Source organism: Mytilus edulis, chromosome 1 (genome assembly GCF_963676685.1).
Source record: "Mytilus edulis chromosome 1, xbMytEdul2.2, whole genome shotgun sequence".
NCBI classification, from domain to species: Eukaryota; Metazoa; Mollusca; class Bivalvia; order Mytilida; family Mytilidae; genus Mytilus; species Mytilus edulis.
In genome coordinates this window covers 99942558-99963170 of record NC_092344.1, presented here as the reverse complement: position 1 = coordinate 99963170, position 20613 = coordinate 99942558, and the positions used below count along the sequence as shown (strand labels likewise).

The following is a 20613-nucleotide window of genomic DNA, read 5'->3' as shown; positions in this document are numbered from 1 at the left end:
TATGTTATGATGTAATGCTATTGTTTCAGAAAAAGGGAGAAGGTTTGGATCCATTAAAACGTTTAATCCCGCTACAAATGTTTGCATCAGTTATTCTGTCCTAAGTCAGGAATCTGATGTTGTCGTTTTTTTATGTAATTTATACGTGTTTCTCGTTTCTCGTTTTTTTATTTTATATAGATTAGACCGTTGGTTTTCCCGTTTGAATTGTTTAACACTAGTAATTTTGGGGCCCTTTATAGCTTGTTGTTCGGTGTGAGCCAAGGATCCGTGTTGAAGGCCGTACATTGACCTATAATGGTTTACTTTTTTTAAATTGTTATTTGGATGGAGAGTTGTCTCATTGGCACTCACACCACATCTTCCTATATCTATTAATCCGCTGTATTCTTCGTATAATGTCTGTGCCATGTCAGGATTTCACTCGTTCCTTTGGTTGACGGTGATTGATTTTGTCAGTTTTTATTAACTGCCCTATTTTAATTAGCCTTGGAGTTGGGGTTTTGTTCGTACTGAATGATAATCCTGGTACCTTTGATAACTATTTACACCGCTGGGTCGATGCCACTGCTGGTGGACGTTTCGTCCCCGAGGGTATCACCAACCCAGTAGTCAACACTTCGGTGTTGACATGCATATCAATAATCTGGCCATTTTTATAAATTTCCTGTTTACAAAACTTTGAATGTTTTGAAAAACTAAGGATTTTCTGATCCCAGGCATAGATTACCTTAGCCGTATGTGGCACAACTTTTTGGAATTTTGGATCCTCAATGACCTACAACCTTGTACTTGTACTGTTTATGAATATTTTGATATGAGCGTCACTGATGAGTCTTATGTAGACGAACGCGCGTCTGGCGTACTAAATTATAATCCTGGTACCTTTGTTAACTATTTAATCTGCAAGTTGTTTACGGATTCCACATTCACATATGTAGTCATTCTTTTGTAACTATGGTTCCGTACTGTAAGCTTTCTATTATTTTAATTGTGTAGTGTATTTTTTCGTAGAGTTAAATAACTTTTATTTGCACTTTTAGCTGTATATATTCCAAATTGAAGACTTTTACGAAACTAATTACACATAGGGTTAACTTCTGTCGTCTATTGTCTTCGTCCGCATTAAACTTTGTTATTCCATAACTTCTCAACCGAATTCCATTGCACTGAATCCAGATAAAATTATTTACCTGCTAATTTTTTATCTGACTGTTTGGTTTTGTTTTGCAACACCAAAGCATGGACTTTGACATTTTGGATTTTATTATTGCACTATACGTGCCACGAGTCTGCTTTAAGACTCGAACATTTCTTTTGAACAAATGCTCATAATTGGCATAATTGATAAATTAATAGTTTTAGTTATCTTAAAATATAAATATTTTTTTTACTTGACTCATGTTGTTAGAATGTCAGAGGATGGATGTGATATTGTGTATTTGAATATACTATAAAGATGGTAAATAATTTTCACTCAAGAAATGTTTTGTTTTATTTCAACTGTATGATTCATGCTTCAACCAAATGATGTAAAGTAAAGTATACATTGGTTTTTTTTGTGTATTATTTTATTGAAATGCGAAGCCTTTTCCAATTCACAGGTTTCTTAAATGATAAGTTGCACTTCAACAGGATAGTGGTCGCTAACATCCAACATCTGAAATATAAAACTGCATATTTAATATATACATTTATGATACAATAAAAATTAAATATGATATACACAATTTGGCATGAATATTTTCATACAATTTGATAATGGTTAGGATCCAGAACAGGCTGTCAACCTTTATTAATCACTTTCAAAATACAAATAAAAACATCTTATTTGTGTTATACTCAAGAAGTAGAATGTATTGAAATTATATAACCCTTAAACTAATGGAAATCAAGCAACACATACATTGTAATGGCGTGAACACCAAAATAAAAAGAGAGAACATCGGATATACTAGAAGGACAATAAACGGAAATCGAGGCAAACATAGATAAAATATAATAATGGTGTGAACACCAGAGGAAGATGATAAAACATCGGATATATCAGAAGGACAATAAATGGAAATCAAGCAAAAAAGATAAAAATGTTTTAATGGTATGAACAACAGAAGAAGAAAAGAAAACATCGGATATATTAAAGGGACAATAGTGAAGTGCATGTTTCTGAAAGAATACGTCCAACATTGTGGCCGAATTTGATTTTCTGTTATAATGATTCAAACACATGTTTCAATTATCCCATCTCTATCAACTAATCAATAAATGCAGTAGATGTTTATATTTGGAGTACCACGGATACCTTTTAAATTTATTCTGACGCTTCTTTTATGCAGAAATTCTCATTATCATAGTACCGAAACAACAGTACTATGCTAACACGTTAACACCATATTGCATCATCAAAATAAAGTTTAAAACCTACCCTTTCGTAAGTCAATCCAAGTGTGTTCTCGAACTGATACACATTAGCTGAACCTGGTTTTACTGCCTGCTGAAGCTTGGTTCCAGAGACTACGATTCTACCATAGAACAAAAACGGATATTATTACACACAGGTACATATTTTGTATTATTTTTTTTTGTTTTTATCTCTATAGGTTTTTATTTAGTTATCATATTAGTTTCTATTAACCTATTTAGGAAGTAATATTTGAAAATAATGAAGAATGATGTTCTAGTTAAATATTTGTAGAACGAGACAAAGAGAAAGAGATAGAATAAAAGAGAAAGACATACTAAATTTTTTATTCAACCTGACACTCGTTTCAACCCGAAACTCTCCAATATAATTCCGAGATTTCTGTTTTTTATTGGTTAAGGGTCTCATATTAAGAGAATGACAGAACTTTGAATATTTAGAAAATGCTATTAAATCTAGATATCTTTGTATTCATTCATCATACCTATCATAAGCACAGTTAGTGTTTTGAGATGTGGTAGTATCAGCATCCCAATCAATCAGCCAATGGAAGTCAACATTGTCATAGTAAAATTGCTTTGAAGCCAAATCTTCAACCTTGGCATAGGAACAATCTGCATTGAAGTCTCCGAAAGTCATTATATTCTTATGGATAAAAATACAGCTTTTTATCAGTTTTGTAATATTAACGAAACAATTGATACATTATAATTTAAATTAAATCATTCTATATATGTGTAGGCGACTTATCACTATGTTGTATTGTGTTAAAAGACTAGGCAACTGTGGAAAATTATAACTGCATTAACATTTTCTTTGAACCCGATTTTTTAATGATCAAAATACTTTTAAATACATCAAATCAATGTTGAAGAGGTTTGGGATATCCAATGTTTTGTTTCCTTGATTATATCTTACGCGAAAGTTGATAAAATCATATCATTAACGAGATTCAGATTCAGATTCAATATTTTATTAAAGTCTCACCACTTGTATAACAGTATACATTCCAATTAACATATAGAACATTGCGCATACCATAAAATATACGAGTTTATGTACGATGATATACCTCGGTGAAATCGAATTAGTCCTGAAATATTTCAAATAGTATCCTGAATTTGAATGATTGAGGTCTTGAAATATTTCAAAAGCTCAGTAAACACAACAATTTTGCCAATATCTGCACCTCTCAAATAGTTATCGCGTTGTCAATCATCTCAAGTCTGTTTTTTATGTTTTAATATTCACAAAGGAACAGGTTGTATCAAATTTCATGAAAAGCAGAAGAGTGCTAAATTAATATAAGTATGTTTATCTTCAAAAAGCCAAAATCTGGGTGTGGCATTTTCTAGTTGTGTTGAAGACCAATTGGTCACCTGGGTCTGTTTTCTGCTTTTATTTCTCTAGAAAATCATTTCTCATTTCCATTCGCCATTTTATTAAATCATTTTCAAGATTTTTCAATTAAAGCTTGACAATTTCATGAAATAAATTCTTTTTAAGTTTTGTGCGTCTGAAGAGCGAATTTAGGTCACCACGCACGCTCAAATCTAAACATAATAAAGCCAGGGATTTATACGTTGCAAGGTTAACCCTATATGACTTAAACAGGATAGCCACATTTACATTGTCTGAGGGAGTTTGAATAACCTTCTTAATAATTCTTAATTTATGAACGGGGACCTTTCAAGTTTTTTTTGATGACTTAACAAAATAAAATTGAGTACAACTGCGTTTAATGTGCCATTCAAAATAAAATCGATAAAAACAAAATACAATCACTAATTCATTCTATCTATCTTTTATTATTCTCTGCAATTATATAAGCTTTTGAAAAACAATTTCCTCATCGGTAGACATATAATTATTGGTTTATGAGACAAATTGTATGTAATTGGTCTAGAAGTCAGTTGACTAACCTTTTTAATATTGTCTTATATGTATATGTTCAACCAGTAGTCTGCAAGCAGTATACCATCTATTGCTATTCGATTTGATTAATTTTGTATTATTTCTTTTTGCAACAAACCTTTTATAGTGTTTAATGACATCAACATATTGAATTAGACTAATTACTGAATTATTAATTTTTTAAAACCTTTTTTTACTTTATTCTCATGAAAAAGTTCCGAATATGAACTGGAAACAGTATAATAATCAGGAGAGAAGAAAAAACATCGACACAAATATATAAATGCTAGCTCACCGTTATTCCCCACTTGTTCACTGTGTCTTGGTACACATTATACAAATAACCGATTTCTGGGACAGCTTCGGCTGGCTTTACATGTATTCCAGTCACAACAAATCTTGTATCTGAAAATAAACATCGACTTACTAACTTTTATAACAGCATGCGAAAGCGAAATTTTGTATGATACAAAAACATCAACTATAAACCAGTATCAGAGATCTTGAGAACACTTTGACTAATTAGCACATCTTCTAGCATGACCTTTCTTTAATCTTAAACAAAGATATAGCCTTCTGTATTAATCCTGGTATATATGATGAGTTTATATTATATTATATTATATTATACTAGGCACAGTAAGTTTTTACTTATAAATTATATAAACTAACTAACAAAAGACTTTACCAAAGATACCAGGATAAAGAATTAGTACGCGAATAAAAAAAGTGAAAAGGCCAACAAAAATACGAAGTTAAAGGGCATTATAAGACCCTTTATCCCAAAAGGTTTTGCCAAATACAGCTAAGGTTATCTATTCTTAAAAGAAAAAATGCTTAGTATTTCAAACAGTTCAAAGTATTGAAACAGCTACTTTATAAACGTGACCTTACAAAGGCATGATATGTCAAGACAGACTAGCTGACTACTGAGGTGTTAATACCCTCGAGAATGAAACCTCCACGAGCAGTGGGATCGATTCTGTGGTTGTAAAAAACCTCATCAAAAAAATATCAGGCTTTTAGCTTGTACGCAAACCACAAGTTTAGTCTCAAAAGACTCCGTATGGATGCCATAATAGGCAAAATAAAGTTTGAAGTTAAGGAGCACTTGGTTTCCTAAATTCAGAAAGATGTTGTCAAATACAGCTATGATAATATAATTCTAGAATATCCTTATACTATTTCGAACAATCACAAGGTTTGTACTTATTTAATTTATAAATTTTACCTTATTAATTTAAAACAGACTTTCTGATTTCTGAGCTAATAACATGTGAGAGGAAACCTAATCCAGCAGTGACATCGACTTAGTGATATTTAATAAGCATTACATATCTTTAACTGAAATGTGTTTATATCAGAACGTGTTGGCCACCGGTTCCGAACGCGCAAAACACTGTGAAAGGGTAATAAATAAATCGGACTAAAACACCAAAGATATTCTAAAATAAAAGAAGCCATTCACCAGTAACTAATTCTACAGGAGAAGCTCAAAATATTGCCGTCAATAGTTAAATTAGATATAAATAGGAAAAATGAAGATAATATGAACGTCAAACATACACACTGAAAACACAGAAAGCACAAAGTCCTGAGGGAATATAGCAAAATGTACTGAATATTTATATCCGGTGACATTACATCAACTGACTAACATTTATACCAGCCAGATAAATTATGTTTCTGAAAGAAAAAAAAACCCATCAACATGACTAACATGTGACAACGACAAATATCGTATCTGAAACTAACAGCAACTGGTTGACTAACATAAATGACACATTCGACCTCTTAATAGTATCAACTTAAAGTAATTCTTACTCGTGTATTTGAAAAAGAAATGCGTTAAAATACCTGTTCCCCCATGTACAGGTTGGAAGAGAGCACTGTATGGTTCTCTTTCAAACCAGTCAGTATAATCATCAGGGCCGTCATCATACTGATGAACATCTATTAATTTCAAAGTACGTACTCTGTAAAACAAACAAGCTGACGTTATTAATATTCTACAATGCAGGTTGTTTAATCATGAAACAACTTCCGATTGATATCCATTTTTATGAATATTATTTTTTTCCGTTGTCATTTTGATCATTCCTATGCTTCAATAAACATTACATAGAACAGCAAATCGGGGGGGGGAGGGGGCTTACCTTGTTTGTATTGGATACCCGATCTTCACAAAATTCCGTACAAACAACGGTACATTGATGGCTCATCTTCCTGTTCGACTACAGAATTATCCATCTGATTGACAAAGATTCTGTCCGCAGTGAAAGATAGTATTCAGAAAAATTGTGAACAATTTACTCGCGTAGTGGTATTAACTATATGTAGAATCTAAAAAACGCTAAAGAACTTATGGATAATTCTAAATCTCGAACTTTCTCTGAAATCAGTTCTATCAAAACTTTTAATTTTCAACCCCGTATATAAACTCATCATAAATACCAGGATTGAAGTTTTGTATTTGCGCCGTGTATTTGTATACCACCATTCCCCATGTGAAATTGAAAAATCGTCTAAAACAAATAATTCACAATGCCTTTCAACATAAAAATGGTATCATACGCTTTAAATTTATTTCTTTGGGATATCATACGGCATATTTTGTTAATAGTGAACAAAATGGTAACACAAGCTACACAGATGTACATGTGATATTATGCCAGAGTTTCTTATTGACAATATATTTAATTAATTTGGAGGTAGGCTGTTTCATCAAATTGTCGGCATTCCTATGGAACGAACTGTTCACCTCTCATTGACAACCTGTTCTTATTTTCATATGAGTCGGAGTTCCTTCATACACTTGTAAACAAGAAGACAGATAATTTACTCTCACATTCAAATATATTGAGATGTTCTTTATAGTAACATTTAAAACTTGTCTGATTGTGTTACATTATTGTATCCTCCAGAACTAGAAATTGAAGACTTATATCTCGAATATGACATAAGTGGTAGACGATTTTAATTTTGAAATTATCAGTTTCATCCACCGTAGCAATAAACCAATTTCAGCTACACATAAGAATATGATATATATTTCACACAACTCTGTCAGTATTCAAGAGCTGCAGCTTCTCATCACACTTGGTAAAACGTCAACCGTGTCCGAGCAGAAAGTAGACGAACCAGGGCTATGCCAAAGGACGTTTCTAAAAACAGTTCATTGGAATATACCAAGACCTTGTTGATAAATATTCCGTATCAACTTCACAAATAATACGTGATGGTGTTGAAGTATAGGATCTTGGTACTGACATTGATTGTAAGCTTAATAACTTGTTATAGTATTCCTAAAAAGGTCAGGAATATGACAGCTGTTATCCATTCGTATGATGTGTTCAAGCTTTTGATTTTGTCATTTGCTTAGTGACTTTCCGTTTAGAATTATCCTCGGAGTTTGGTATTAATGTTATTTGACTTTTTTTAGCAATCGAATTTTAAATAAATCTTTAAGGAACAAATCATTGCAACTTCTCTACGTTGCATCGCTATCCACTAAATTGTTTTACACGTTATAAATACCAGAATAAAACTTACTTGTAGAAGTAAGCATACTGTTCTTTGTATGAAGATCTTCCCAGACGTTCGCTTACTGTCATACCGTAACTATCGGTCCTGTAATAAAGCAGTGTCCATCGGTCAGTTTCTTGAGCAGCTGAAGGGTTATTGTTGAAAGAATTATTTCTTTACCCCCAAAAACTCTTTTCTAAGGATTATTGAAACACACAGATTGCATTGTGGCGTTTATATTGTTTATCTTATAATTGAATGTACAAGATTTTGTGAATTTTACAAAGTGATTATAAGGAATTCAGCTCCAAAATGTACAAATTAAATAAAAGACGGTTATAAAGTAGGTCTGTTCATACTTCCTACTTTTTGGTATTAGTCCATTTTGTCCGTTTAATGATGATAAGTTTAAGTCTCTAGTGTTCGTAATATGTTTTTATTACTCAGTTTGTATTTCATGGAAACATCTGTTTGAATTTTTAAATGAATGTTTTTTCATGTATGTGTTATTTCAATACTTCAAAATATGTGGTTTATCAGCTGTAAAACTTACTTGTTCACTAATGTCCAAAGATCTTGTAATGCCTCGCCGCTTATGTCTCGTATTTCTTGTATCAAAATCAAGTCATACCTAAGTACTATCTGTTTATTGAAAATTTTCTTTAATTTAAGTTAGTGAATTTATAAAAAGAAATATAATTCAAAGCCTACATTTCCTTCCCTTAATGCATTGGTTAATTTGTATTGTACGTAATTGTTTTAGAAATACTGTTTTGAAAAATACAATTGCTTATGGACTGGTAGTCTTCGTTTCTATTATCAGCTAGAAGTTAGCGCTTTTGCACGTTCAAAATAACATTTGTTTCCAAACAATCGGTGTTGATAGATTAAGAAACAGTAAAGCAACAACGGGTTAAGTTGACCTTAGATAAATTCGGCTATTCTTTTCATGTCCCTTTTGTCATCTAGCTCCAAATATTTCTACGTATTTATATATCCCCCTTGCTTTTAAATGTGTATGTTTGAGCGTTTTTGATGGTACATCAAGTGAAGCACATCAGATGTATGAATTTTATTACAGTATTGTTTTCAATCACATATTTTTGACAGCCTTGTTCAATACATTTTATTCTAGGACAATATGAATATTGGACTAAAAATTGCCGTTTTACATACAGTTGTTATCTCTTATAAATATGTCATTTGAGCATTAATTGACCATTTATGAAAATATATGGCAGGCAAAATCTCTGTTACGAAGATAATAGCGTGTAATATTTCGTGGCAACAAGCGATTTCGGTAACACTGGTGCGTATATATCTCATTTTTAATGTCAAAATAGAAAAATGTGGTTATCTTGTAAGTTTTGACAACTTTTTTGAATTTTGGGTCGTCAATGCTCTTCAACTTTATACTTGTTTGGCTTTTTAACTATGTTGATTTGAGCGTTTGGCGTAACAAATTTTTCCAGGTGCAGTTACCAGCAACGATATGGACAAGCATTAGTGCACAAGAAACGTGGTGGTGTCATTATATTTTTAAGTTAAGAGATCCGCCTAAACAAGTTATCCAAAACTAAAAGCCTTGGTGAAAGGGGTTTATAAAGGGGTTTCTAACTTTTCAATACATATAGTTAAACCAACCTCTTTAATATAGTTCGCTACTTCAGGGTCACTCATTTTGGATTTTCCGAATGTCTTGATGTTGAATGCTGATACCAGAAGTGGAGTCCCGTTACGGAGTTTTGGATTTTTACGACATCTAGGTTTTGCTTGAATCAGTAATGCCATAAACAGCACTAAACCGATTATAAGATATCTACACATTGCAGGTTCTAAAAAAAATGTAAATACAAATAAAATAGATATAGAATAAACGTGAATGAGACAGCGATTACCAATCATCAGAGGCGTTTGAAGTCAGTATACAACCTTCAACAATAGACAAGTATCCATAGAATATGTCAAGTCTCAAGTCGTTCGAATACTAGAAATTTTAATAGAGACTATTTAATTGGGCTCACGGGTATTTATCATTTTTTTTTAATATAGGATTTCGCTATTATTTTTCTATAAATGAACTTTATCTTATGCTTAATAGAAAAATAAAATTAAAAAAAATGGGGTCACCGTTCATTTAGCTCTCAATCTGTTGAAAGAAGCATACATTTTTGTAAAGGTACTTTTTTTCTGTTGAACTAAGAAAAAAAGGTTATATCGAAAAAAAAATAGTTTAGTTTAAGTACACCTTATTTGAAAATAATAAAAAAATAATATAGGTCACCGATGAGTTAAAAAAGATATTTCAATTTAAATGCCAAAAATAATGGCATTTTTGCACCAAAGGGAGATAACTTGGAGCTTTTTCAATGGTACATACATTTTTAAAGGCATTTGGGCCACTACGATTTTTTTTCTGAATGATTTTTGTACCATATGATTAGGTAACAACTAATACATAATAAATTAAATTTGTAATGAAAAAAGAAATGTTCATTTTTTTTTCGGAAATGTTTAGACTCTCAAGCCTCCTTAAGGTTCTTTATTCAACACCAAATTCAAATAATGACAAGAACACAATAGCATATAACTGAAGACAATCAGTGACGAGCAAGTGATGTGAGACAGGCATATTTTAACCCCGCCACATTATTTATTTATGTGCCTGTCCTACGGAAGCCTGGAGCTGCCTTGTGTAATTGTTTATAACTAAACCATATTTGATAATCATTACGATAATGTCTCGTATTTCTTGTATCAAAATCAAGTCATACCTAAGTACTATCTGTTTATTGAAAATTTTCTTTAATTTAAGTTAGTGAATTTATAAAAAGAAATGTAATTCAAACACTGTTTAGCAGATTGGTTGAATACAAGCCTACATTTCCTTCCCTTAATGCATTGGTTAATTTTTATTGTACGTAATTGTTTTCGAAATACTGTTTTGAAAAATACAATTGCTTATGGACTGGTAGTCCTCGTTTCTATTATCAGCTAGAAGTTAGCGCTTTTGCACGTTCAAAATAACATTTGTTTCCAAACAATCGGTGTTGATAGATTAAGAAACAGTAAAGCAACAACGGGTTAAGTTGACCTTAGATAAATTCGGCTATTCTTTTCATGTCCCTTTTGTCATCTAGCTCCAAATATTTCTACGTATTTATATATCCCCCTTGCTTTTAAATGTGTATGTTTGAGCGTTTTTGATGGTACATCAAGTGAAGCACATCAGATGTATGAATTTTATTACAGTATTGTTTTCAATCACATATTTTTGACAGCCTTGTTCAATACATTTTATTCTAGGACAATATGAATATTGGACTAAAAATTGACGTTTTACATACAGTTGTTATCTCTTATAAATATGTCATTTGAGCATTAATTGACTATTTATGAAAATATATGGTAGGCAAAATCTCTGTTACGAAGATAATAGCGTGTAATATTTCGTGGCAACAAGCGATTTCGGTAACACTGGTGCGTATATATCTCATTTTTAATGTCAAAATAGAAAAATGTGGTTATCTTGTAAGTTTTGACAACTTTTTTGAATTTTGGGTCGTCAATGCTCTTCAACTTTATACTTGTTTGGCTTTTTAACTATGTTGATTTGAGCGTTTGGCGTATCAAATTTTTCCAGGTGCAGCTACTAGCAACGATATGGACAAGCATAAGTGCACAAGAAACGTGGTGGTGTTATTATATTTTTAAGTTAAGAGATCCGCCTAAACAAGTTATCCAAAACTAAAAGCCTTGCATGGTGAAAGGGGTTAATAAAGGGGTTTATAACTTTTCAATACATATAGTTGAACCAACCTCTTTAATATAGTTCGCTACTTCAGGGTCACTCATTTTGGATTTTCCGAACGTCTTGATGTTGAATGCTGATACCAGAAGTGGAGTCCCGTTACGGAGTTTTGGATTTTTACGACATCTAGGTTTTGCTTGAATCAGTAATGCCATAAACAGCACTAAACCGATTATAAGATATCTACACATTGCAGGTTCTAAAAAAAATGTAAATACAAATAAAATAGATATAGAATAAACGTGAATGAGACAGCGATTACCAATCATCAGAGGACATTTGAAGTCAATATACAACCTTCAACAATAGACAAGTATCCATAGAATATGTCAAGTCTCTAAGTCGTTCGAATACTAGAAATTATAATAGAGACTATTTAATTGGGCTCGCGGGTATTTATCATTTTTTTTTAATATAGGAGTTTGCTATTATTTTTCTATAAATGAACTTTATCTTATGCTTAATAGAAAAATAAAATAAAAAAAATGGGGTCACCGTTCATTTAAGCTCTCAATCTGTTGAAAGAAGCATACATTTTTGTAAAGGTACTTTTTTTTCTGTTGAACTAACAAAAAAAGGTAATATCGAAAAAAATAGTTTAGTTTAAGTACACCTTATTTGAAAATAATAAAAAAAATATAGGTCACCGATGAGTTAAAAAAAGATATTTCAATTTAAATGCCCCAAAAAATGGCATTTTTGCACCAAAGGGAGATAACTTGGAGCTTTTTCAATGGTACATACATTTTTAAAGGCATTTGGGCCACTACGATTTTTTTTCTGAATGATTTTTGTACCATATGATTAGGTAACAACTAATACATAATAAATTAAATTTGTAATGAAAAAAGAAATGTTTATTTTTTTTCGGAAATGTTTAGACTATCAAGCCTCCTTAAGGTTCTTTATTCAACACCAAATTCAAATTATGACAAGAACACAATAGCATATAACTGAAGACAATCAGTGACGAGCTAGTGATGTGAGACAGGCATATTTTAACCCCGCCACATTATTTATTTATGTGCCTGTCCCATATGGCACGCCGTTATTATATTTATTCAATTTCGAGATATCTTATTTAGTTAAATAAGATATCTTATAAACTAATTGAGATATCTTAATAACAAAATGAGATATCTTATATATTAATTGAGATATCTGATTTATTAAATAAGATATCTTATTAAAATGTCTATAAAGATATCTTATTAAAATGTCTATAAAGATATCTTATTAAATATATAAGATATCTTATTTAAAATATAAGATATCTTATTTAAAATATAAGATATCTGTATTAATTTATAAGATATCTTATTAACTATATAAGATATCTCCATAAGTTAATAAGATATCTCTATTAATTTATAAGATTTATTTATGTTATGAAGACATAATTGAGGGGAAGGACAGGGGGGTACCCTTCTCCCTTCTCCCACCTCTCTTCTTCTTTCTCCTACCCCTGTTCTCCTTTCTCCCATTAGAATAAAACATCTCCTTTTGAGATATTTTTTCTTGAAATATTAGAAATTTTTTTTAAAGGAGAGATATTTTATTTTTTCTCCTTTTTCTCCTTTCTCCCAGCCTTCCTCTCCTTTCTCCTTTCTCCCACCTCTTTCTCCTTTCTCCTACCCCCTTTCTCCCGGTCTCCCTTACCCCTGTCCTCCCCCTCATAATTGTTTAATGAATAAGGTTGTCTTTACATGGGGGGGGGGCAAATAATTTGGGCACAACCATAAGAGTGACCACGGTATCTTGTGAGTCAAGTTTATATTTTGGCTATTTACTTTTATTACTCTTACAGATAAATTGCAGGTATACTTTTAAATTTGTAAAATAATAAATAAGGAATTTTTTTCAATTCAAACAACAGAAAATTCCATGCTTTGTGAATCATTGCTGGTTGAAAAGAAAGAAACTTAACACTTAACACCATCTAGTTGAAATGGGTTAAAATAGTAGTCAGCACTTTGATTTGACATGAATTATCATATATAATGTCATAATTAAAATTAAATTTCCATTTTTCGGATTACCCTGGAATACATTGCTATACTTACCAAAACCTTTCTGAATTTTGGGTCCTCAATGCTCTTCAACTACATACCGTATTGATTTAGATTCGATCATCACTAACGAGTCTTTTGTAGACGAAACTCGTGTCTGGTGTTCAAAATTTTAGACCGAATATCTTTGATGAGTTTATTCAAACAGTTAAAGGGAATATCAGCATATATTATAGTATCACACTACTACCGTTTTTAAATTAAATGTAGAACCATCTCCAATCCGTTTGAAAAATCTATTGGTGTACAGTTTTTTCCCTTAAAATAATTATTGTATACCTTCATGTTGTCCATAGTTTACTATCTATTGCTAAAAAGATCGGATTGTCTTGTTAAACAAAATTGATCAAATCCCTTTTTGAGTAGGGAGCAGACATTGACTTGCAAACTGATTCGGTACATAAAACAAGAACATGTTAAGATAGAATGCCATTTGTTACATATAGAATATTAGTATATACTAGTAGTTAAAAATATATAATATATGGCTTCTGGAAGATTAGCCAAAATTTCGACTTTGAAAATTAACCTTATATAAAAAAGAAGATGTTGTATGATTGCCAATGAGACAACTGTCCACAAGAGACCAAAATGACACATACATTAACAACTATAGGTCACCGTACGGCCTTTAACAATCAGCAAAGCCCATACCGCATAGTCAGCTATTAAAGTCCCCGATATGACAATGTAAAACAATTCAAACGAGAAAATTAACGGCCTTATTTATATAACAAGAGTGCACACACTGAAATGTCTCGCCTTCTTTACTAATCATTAATATTATGTTGATAGTCCTAAGTATAAAGATTTATTACAACTGCCACATAAACTTAACATTAACCAAGATAGCTAAACAAAGACTAATGAACCATGAAAATGAGGTAAAGGTCAGATGAACCATGCCAGGCAGACATGTACAGCTAACAATGCTTCCATACAATAAATATAGTTGACCTATTACTTATAGTTTAAGAAAAACAGACCAAAACACAAAAACTTAACACTGTGCAATGAACCGTGAAATTGAGGTCATGGTCAAATAAAACCTGCGAGACTTACATATAGATCATAAAATATTTCCATACACCAAATATAGTTGACCTTTGGCATATAATATTAGATAAAAAGACCAAAACTCAAAAACTTAGCTTTGACCACTGAACAATGAAAATGAGGTCAAGGTCAGATGACACCTGCCAGTTGGACATGTACACCTTACAGTCCTTCCATACACCGAATATACTAGCCCTATTGCTTATAGTATCTGAGATATGGACTTGACCACCAAAACTTAACCTTGTTCACTGATCCATGAAATGAGGTCGAGGTCAAGTGAAAACTGTCTGACGGGTATGAGGATCCTGCAAGGTACGCACATACCAAATATAGTTATCCTATTACTTATAATAAGAGAGAATTCAACATTTCAAAAATTCTGAACTTTTTTTTCAAGTGGTCACTGAACCATGAAAATGAGGTCAAGGACATTGGACATGTGACTGACGGAAACATCGTAACATGAGGCATCTATATACAAAGTATGAAGCATCCAGGCCTTCCACCTTTTAAAATATAAAGCTTTTAAGAAGTTAGCTAACGCCGCCGCCGGATCACTATCCCTATGTCGAGCTATCTGCAACAAAAGTTGCAGGCTCGACAAAAAATGATTGTCGACTTTAAAATTAGACCCACATGTCGACATTCCTAAACAATTTTCCCGTATATTGAATAAATGACACTTTCATGATTTTAAGAGTTTTGTATGTAAATTGTACTACAAAAAAGATGTACTAAGAGTGTCTTGTAAAACATTTAGCACTAAATCAGTAGTCAGGGATACCACATACAAACCCATGTTCATGACGAATGAGATTTTGTCAAATCATAAGTCCTTCATCGCTTCCAAAAAAATTACATTGGACAGCAAACCGGAGGCCCTACCTAGTTTCTACTATATACCTAATTTTATAAAACCCGTACACACAACGGTATATTACAGGCTGATTCTGTATGTTCCACGAATGAATTGTCCATCTTGATGTCAAAATGCATGTATCATGTCAGGAATATAAAAGTTGTTATCCATTCGTTTGATGTCTTTCAGCTTTTAATTTTGCCATTTGATAAGGAACTTTCCTTTTTGCATTTTCCTCGGAGTTCAGTATTTTTGTGATTTTGCTTTTTAGATTGACAAACATTCTGTCCGCATTGAAAGAGGGTCATAAAAAATACTGTGAGACTGTTAACTCGCGTAGTGGTATCAACCATATGTGGATTACAAAAAGCTGCAAGGAAATTATCAATAATTTCAAATTTCGATCTTTCCCTGAAATGAATTCTATCAAAACACTTGATTTTCAACTGTATAACATCATTTCCGATGTCACATTGAAAAAGAAATAAACCACAATGATTTTCAACATAAAAATGGTAGAAAACGCTATAAGTATATTTCTTTGGGATACCATACTGCATATTTTGTTAATAGTGAACAAAATGGTAAAACATGCTACACAAAGAAGGAAGAGAATATTTTTGTTGAGTTTAGAGGTAAGACTTTTTTCAGCAAATTGTCGGCATTCCTATGAGAACGAACTGTGCGCCTCTCCTTGCGAAGTTCCCTCAGGTACTTGTCAAAACAAGAAGATCAAATAAGCAAGATCATTTGAATTCTCATTCAGATACATTGATGATGTTCGTTCAATTAACAATTTAAACTTTGCTGATTGGGTTTCATTAATTTATCCTCCGGAACTAAAACATCAAAGAAACACCAGACACGGCTTCCTCTTTTACAATTTTAGACATATACAGATATAGAAAGATGTTGTATGAGTGTCAATGAGGCAACTCTTCACCAAAGCAACAATTTAAAAAAGTAAACCATTATAGGTCAAGGTACGGCCTTCAACACGGAGCCTTGGCTCACACCGATCATCAATATATAAAGGGCCTAAAATTACTAGTGTAAAACCATTCAAAAGGAAAAAAACGGTATAATCTATATAAAAACGAGAAATACCTTGACTTTAACATAAGCGGTAATCTCAGTAAAAAGTAAAATAAAAAAAAACTGAACTTAGAGGAAAATCTATTCGGAAAGTCCGTAATCACATGGCAAAATCAAATAACAAAACGCATCAAAAACGAATGGACAAGAACTGTCATATTCCTGACTTGGTACAGGCATTTTCAAATGTAGCAAATGATGGATTAAACCTGGTTTTATAGCGCTAACTCTCTCACTTTGATGATAGTCTCATCAAATTCCGTAATGTTTACATTGATGCGTTAACTAAACAGACACAATGAATAAAATAGTCAAAATATGGGAAAAACTTAAAAGAATCTATGACAAACGAGACGGTTTTCATTTTAAAATTAAAAATTTCCCATTCCTCAGTAACATAATACCACTTCAACTGCATAGGGATTATATATTTCCAACTCATTCGGTGTTCATGGGCTTGCAGCTGCTTCTTAAACATTGTAAAACGTCAAAAGTGTCTGAGCAAAACGTTACTAAATCAGGGTTATGTCACAGACAGTCTCTTCCCTTTCCAAAGAATGTTCATCGGAAGATACCAAACCCTTGTTGATAAATATCCCGTCTCAAATTCTCAAATATTACACGATTGTATTGAAGTATAAATTCTAGGTACAGACGTTTTTTATAATCGTTATAACATATTAAAGTGTCTTTTTATTTATTTGTCTTTGTAGATTATTACTTTTATTGTTTAGATTTAATCTTTTTTTGTGATATCAAATTGACGAGGCTCGGTTCTCGTACATACCGTCATTGTGTTATTGTGCTGTGAAAAAAAAATTGTACTCTTGTTATTTCGGTTTTGCTTATATCTTTGTTTATATGCCTTTATATTTTTGGTTTATCTTTGTTGACATATTTGGTTTTTGTTTTATAGTGATTATGATAATTACACAATATAGACTGCTGTTCCCCATATTTTTGACATTTTTTACCTATTGACTTAATTGTGTGATTTGCTTACACATTGTTGTCAATATAATGGAATTGTATGCGACTGTCATACCTAGCTACTACGAGAAAACCAAGTTTAATCCAAAAATTGAAGAAGAAGTAGAATCACAAACAACCTGAACTCAAATGAAAATTTAAAACGGAAGTCCCTGATCAAATGGCAAAATCAAAAGCTCAAACACATCAAACAAATTGATAACTGCTGTCATATTCCTGACTTGGTACATGCATTTTCTTATGTAAAAAAATGTGGATTAAACCTGATTTTATAGCTAGCTAAACATCTCACTTGTATTACAATGCATGTATCATGTCAGGACTATTACAGTTGTTTCCAATTCGTTTGGTGTGTTTGAGCTTTTTATTTTGCAATTTGATTACGGAATTTTCGTTTTGAATTTTCCTCGGAATTCGGTATTTTTGTTATTTTACTTTTTGTTAGAGATTAGAATATTTCATAATGTAATTATTTCATCAACAGTTAAACTTTTTTTTAGAAATGTAAAAACAATTGCAAATGAGACAACTTTCCAACGGAAGACATGAATGTAGGTAACTGCAATTAACCGTGCGGTAAAACAACGAGCACAATACATACCGTACAGTCATTTATTAAAGGCCAAGCACATAAATTTATTTGATAATAATAGTCCTGATAAATAGATCTAGAGAATCTCTTAATAGGTACACTTTTCTTTTTAGATTTGAATCAACTGGGTATCAATAAATCCGAAATTTTCACACAGATTTTTCAATGAGCGTTCTTATTTGTGGATGATATAAATACAAGTATTATTTCCCCCCTGAAATTTGCTTTAAAACAACTAAAGACACAGTTATGACATTATATACCTTTTAAAATTATTTGTTTTTCAACACTTAGTTCATAAACAATCCGACCATAAATGCCACTGTTTCTTGTGCACTTCCTTATAAACATGCCGATATCATGTCAAATTTTCATCACAATAAATTTCCAAAAAAAGTTCCCAGGTTAAGACTGAAATGACCAACAACACAGACGTGCGGTAATAAATTAGTCCGCCTTTAAACGGGTTATTTGATGTAAACTATATGACGGGTAAGACCTATACAAATAAATAAAGACGGAAATTTAAGGAACAAGCTACACACTCACCTCTTGTTTGTAGATGATAAGTAAATCTAGATTAAAAAAAGCATGCAAGACCTTATTTCTTGATAATGAGTAAATATACATAAAACACGTAGGCAGAGTTTGTTTTCATTAGCATATTATTAAAGGACATTGCCACTTGGCATATGCAAATGTGTTTATAAATTACATCATTAATAAGACATGTGTTGCAATTACATTAACTGCTACTGAAAAACATCTAAATATTTCTGAAGGAATGTTGAAAAATGCAGAGTTGTTATTACACATAATTTCTTAATAATTTTCTTCACATAAACAACAATCATTACATGTTACATTTTTCTTCATTTTAACAGCATTTTTTTCTCGAATAAATAGGAACAGATAAAAGGGGCAATAAACTTTTGACTCTGGAATATATAATTTTCGACTGGTTACCTATCAACATTGTGGTAGGAGATTCAAGAACTCGGTAAAGTTAGAGTTACTAAAATAAATAAAATTAAGCTACCAATCGGTGCAATTAATGGGAGAAATTGATGTTTTCCGATTTTATGGTTCTTGTTATCAAATCTGCTCTGATTGGTAGGGTGATTTACGTCCTTTAGTTTCTCTAACTTGGATGAGTACCTGAATGTCGTGGATAGCCTGTCGAAATAGAATATAAAAACAGTCGACAGATACTAACCTGGTCTTGGTTCTCAGGAGGGTACACAGGTTCTGCATTGGTAGTTTACAACAAAATATTTCCAAAGTAATACGTTTAAAAGGAAATTTCAAAAATGCCGAACTCCGAAGAAAATTCAAAACAGAATGTCCGTTATCAGACGACAAAATCAAAAGTTAAATAACAACTATAAAGAATTCGAAGGGAACAGTTTTCAAACTAGTAGACAACATTTTCATTTTACCATTTTGCTCTATTTTTAGCCACGTTGGCCATCTAGGTTTCTAGACAATGAGTTAGTCTTCATAAAAAACGTAGATAGAGTTCGTTTTTTATTAGCATATATAAGGGCATTGCCACTTGACATATGCAAATGTTTTATTTTTTATTTTTTCATTAATAACGTCGTTAATAGAAACATTTGTTGCAATAACAACAACTGCTACTGAAAGGCAAGTAAATACTACTGTAGGAATGTTGTAAAATGCATAGTTGCAATTAAACATATAATTTCTGATGAATAAAGTTTCTTTAACTAAACATCAAACATTAAATTTACATGTTTCTTCATTCTAAAAGCATTTTTTTTTAATTGGAACAGATAAAAGGGACAATAAACTTTTGATTCTGGAGTATATAATTTTTGACAGGTAACCTTTCAACATAGTGGTAGGACATTCTGGTACTGGGTCAAGTTAGAGCAACTACAATAAATAATATCAAGCTAGTAACAGTCTTTGCAACATATAGGGAAAAAATAATGTTCTCTGATTATATGGTCCTTGTTCTACAAACTGCACCCATTGTAAGGTCGATTAACGTCTTTTAGTTGCTCTTATTTGAACGGGTAACAGATTTATGTCATAAGTAACCTGTCGAAATAGAATATAAAAACAGTGATAGGCAGATGCTAACGTTGTCATGGTTCTCAAAAGGGCATGCAGTTCCTGCATCGATAGGTCAAAACAAAACATTTTCAAAGTAATGTGACAAATTTTACAATTGGCAAAAAATAAGAAATTGCACCAAGTCAGGAATATGACAGTTCTTGACCATTCGTTTTTTATGCGTATTGTTATATG

General features: G+C 31.8%; 1 protein-coding gene across 2 annotated transcripts; it reads right to left on the bottom strand.

Moving 5' to 3' along the window:
* Positions 1-1535: 1535 nt before the first annotated feature.
* Positions 1536-18974, bottom strand: LOC139497707 (deoxyribonuclease-1-like). Of its 2 annotated transcripts, XM_071285954.1 has the most exons (9): positions 18886-18974; positions 11681-11871; positions 8415-8503; positions 7889-7966; positions 6194-6312; positions 4632-4741; positions 2907-3067; positions 2426-2522; positions 1536-1660 (listed from the first exon to the last, which is right to left on the bottom strand). In XM_071285954.1, the coding sequence occupies exons 2-9, from the start codon at positions 11861-11863 to the stop codon at positions 1610-1612; spliced, it is 888 nt and encodes a 295-aa protein (XP_071142055.1). In that variant the 5' UTR covers positions 11864-11871; positions 18886-18974; the 3' UTR covers positions 1536-1609. The 2 variants fall into 2 exon arrangements, with proteins under 2 accessions (XP_071142055.1, XP_071142047.1); XM_071285946.1 differs by lacking the exons at positions 11681-11871; positions 18886-18974 and adding an exon at positions 9506-9704.
* Positions 18975-20613: the final 1639 nt, after the last annotated feature.

Bases quoted from the DNA above. Each gene is read 5' to 3' on its own strand.
- LOC139497707 (XM_071285954.1), bottom strand. From the start codon at position 11,863: ATGTGTAGATATCTTATAATCGGTTTAGTGCTGTTTATGGCATTACTG. The intron at 7,967-8,414 runs GTAAGTTTTACA...GCTTTATTACAG, and splicing joins CTTTGGACATTAGTGAACAA to GACCGATAGTTACGGTATGA. The intron at 1,661-2,425 runs GTAGGTTTTAAA...TTTATATTTCAG, and splicing joins TTGGATTGACTTACGAAAGG to ATGTTGGATGTTAGCGACCA.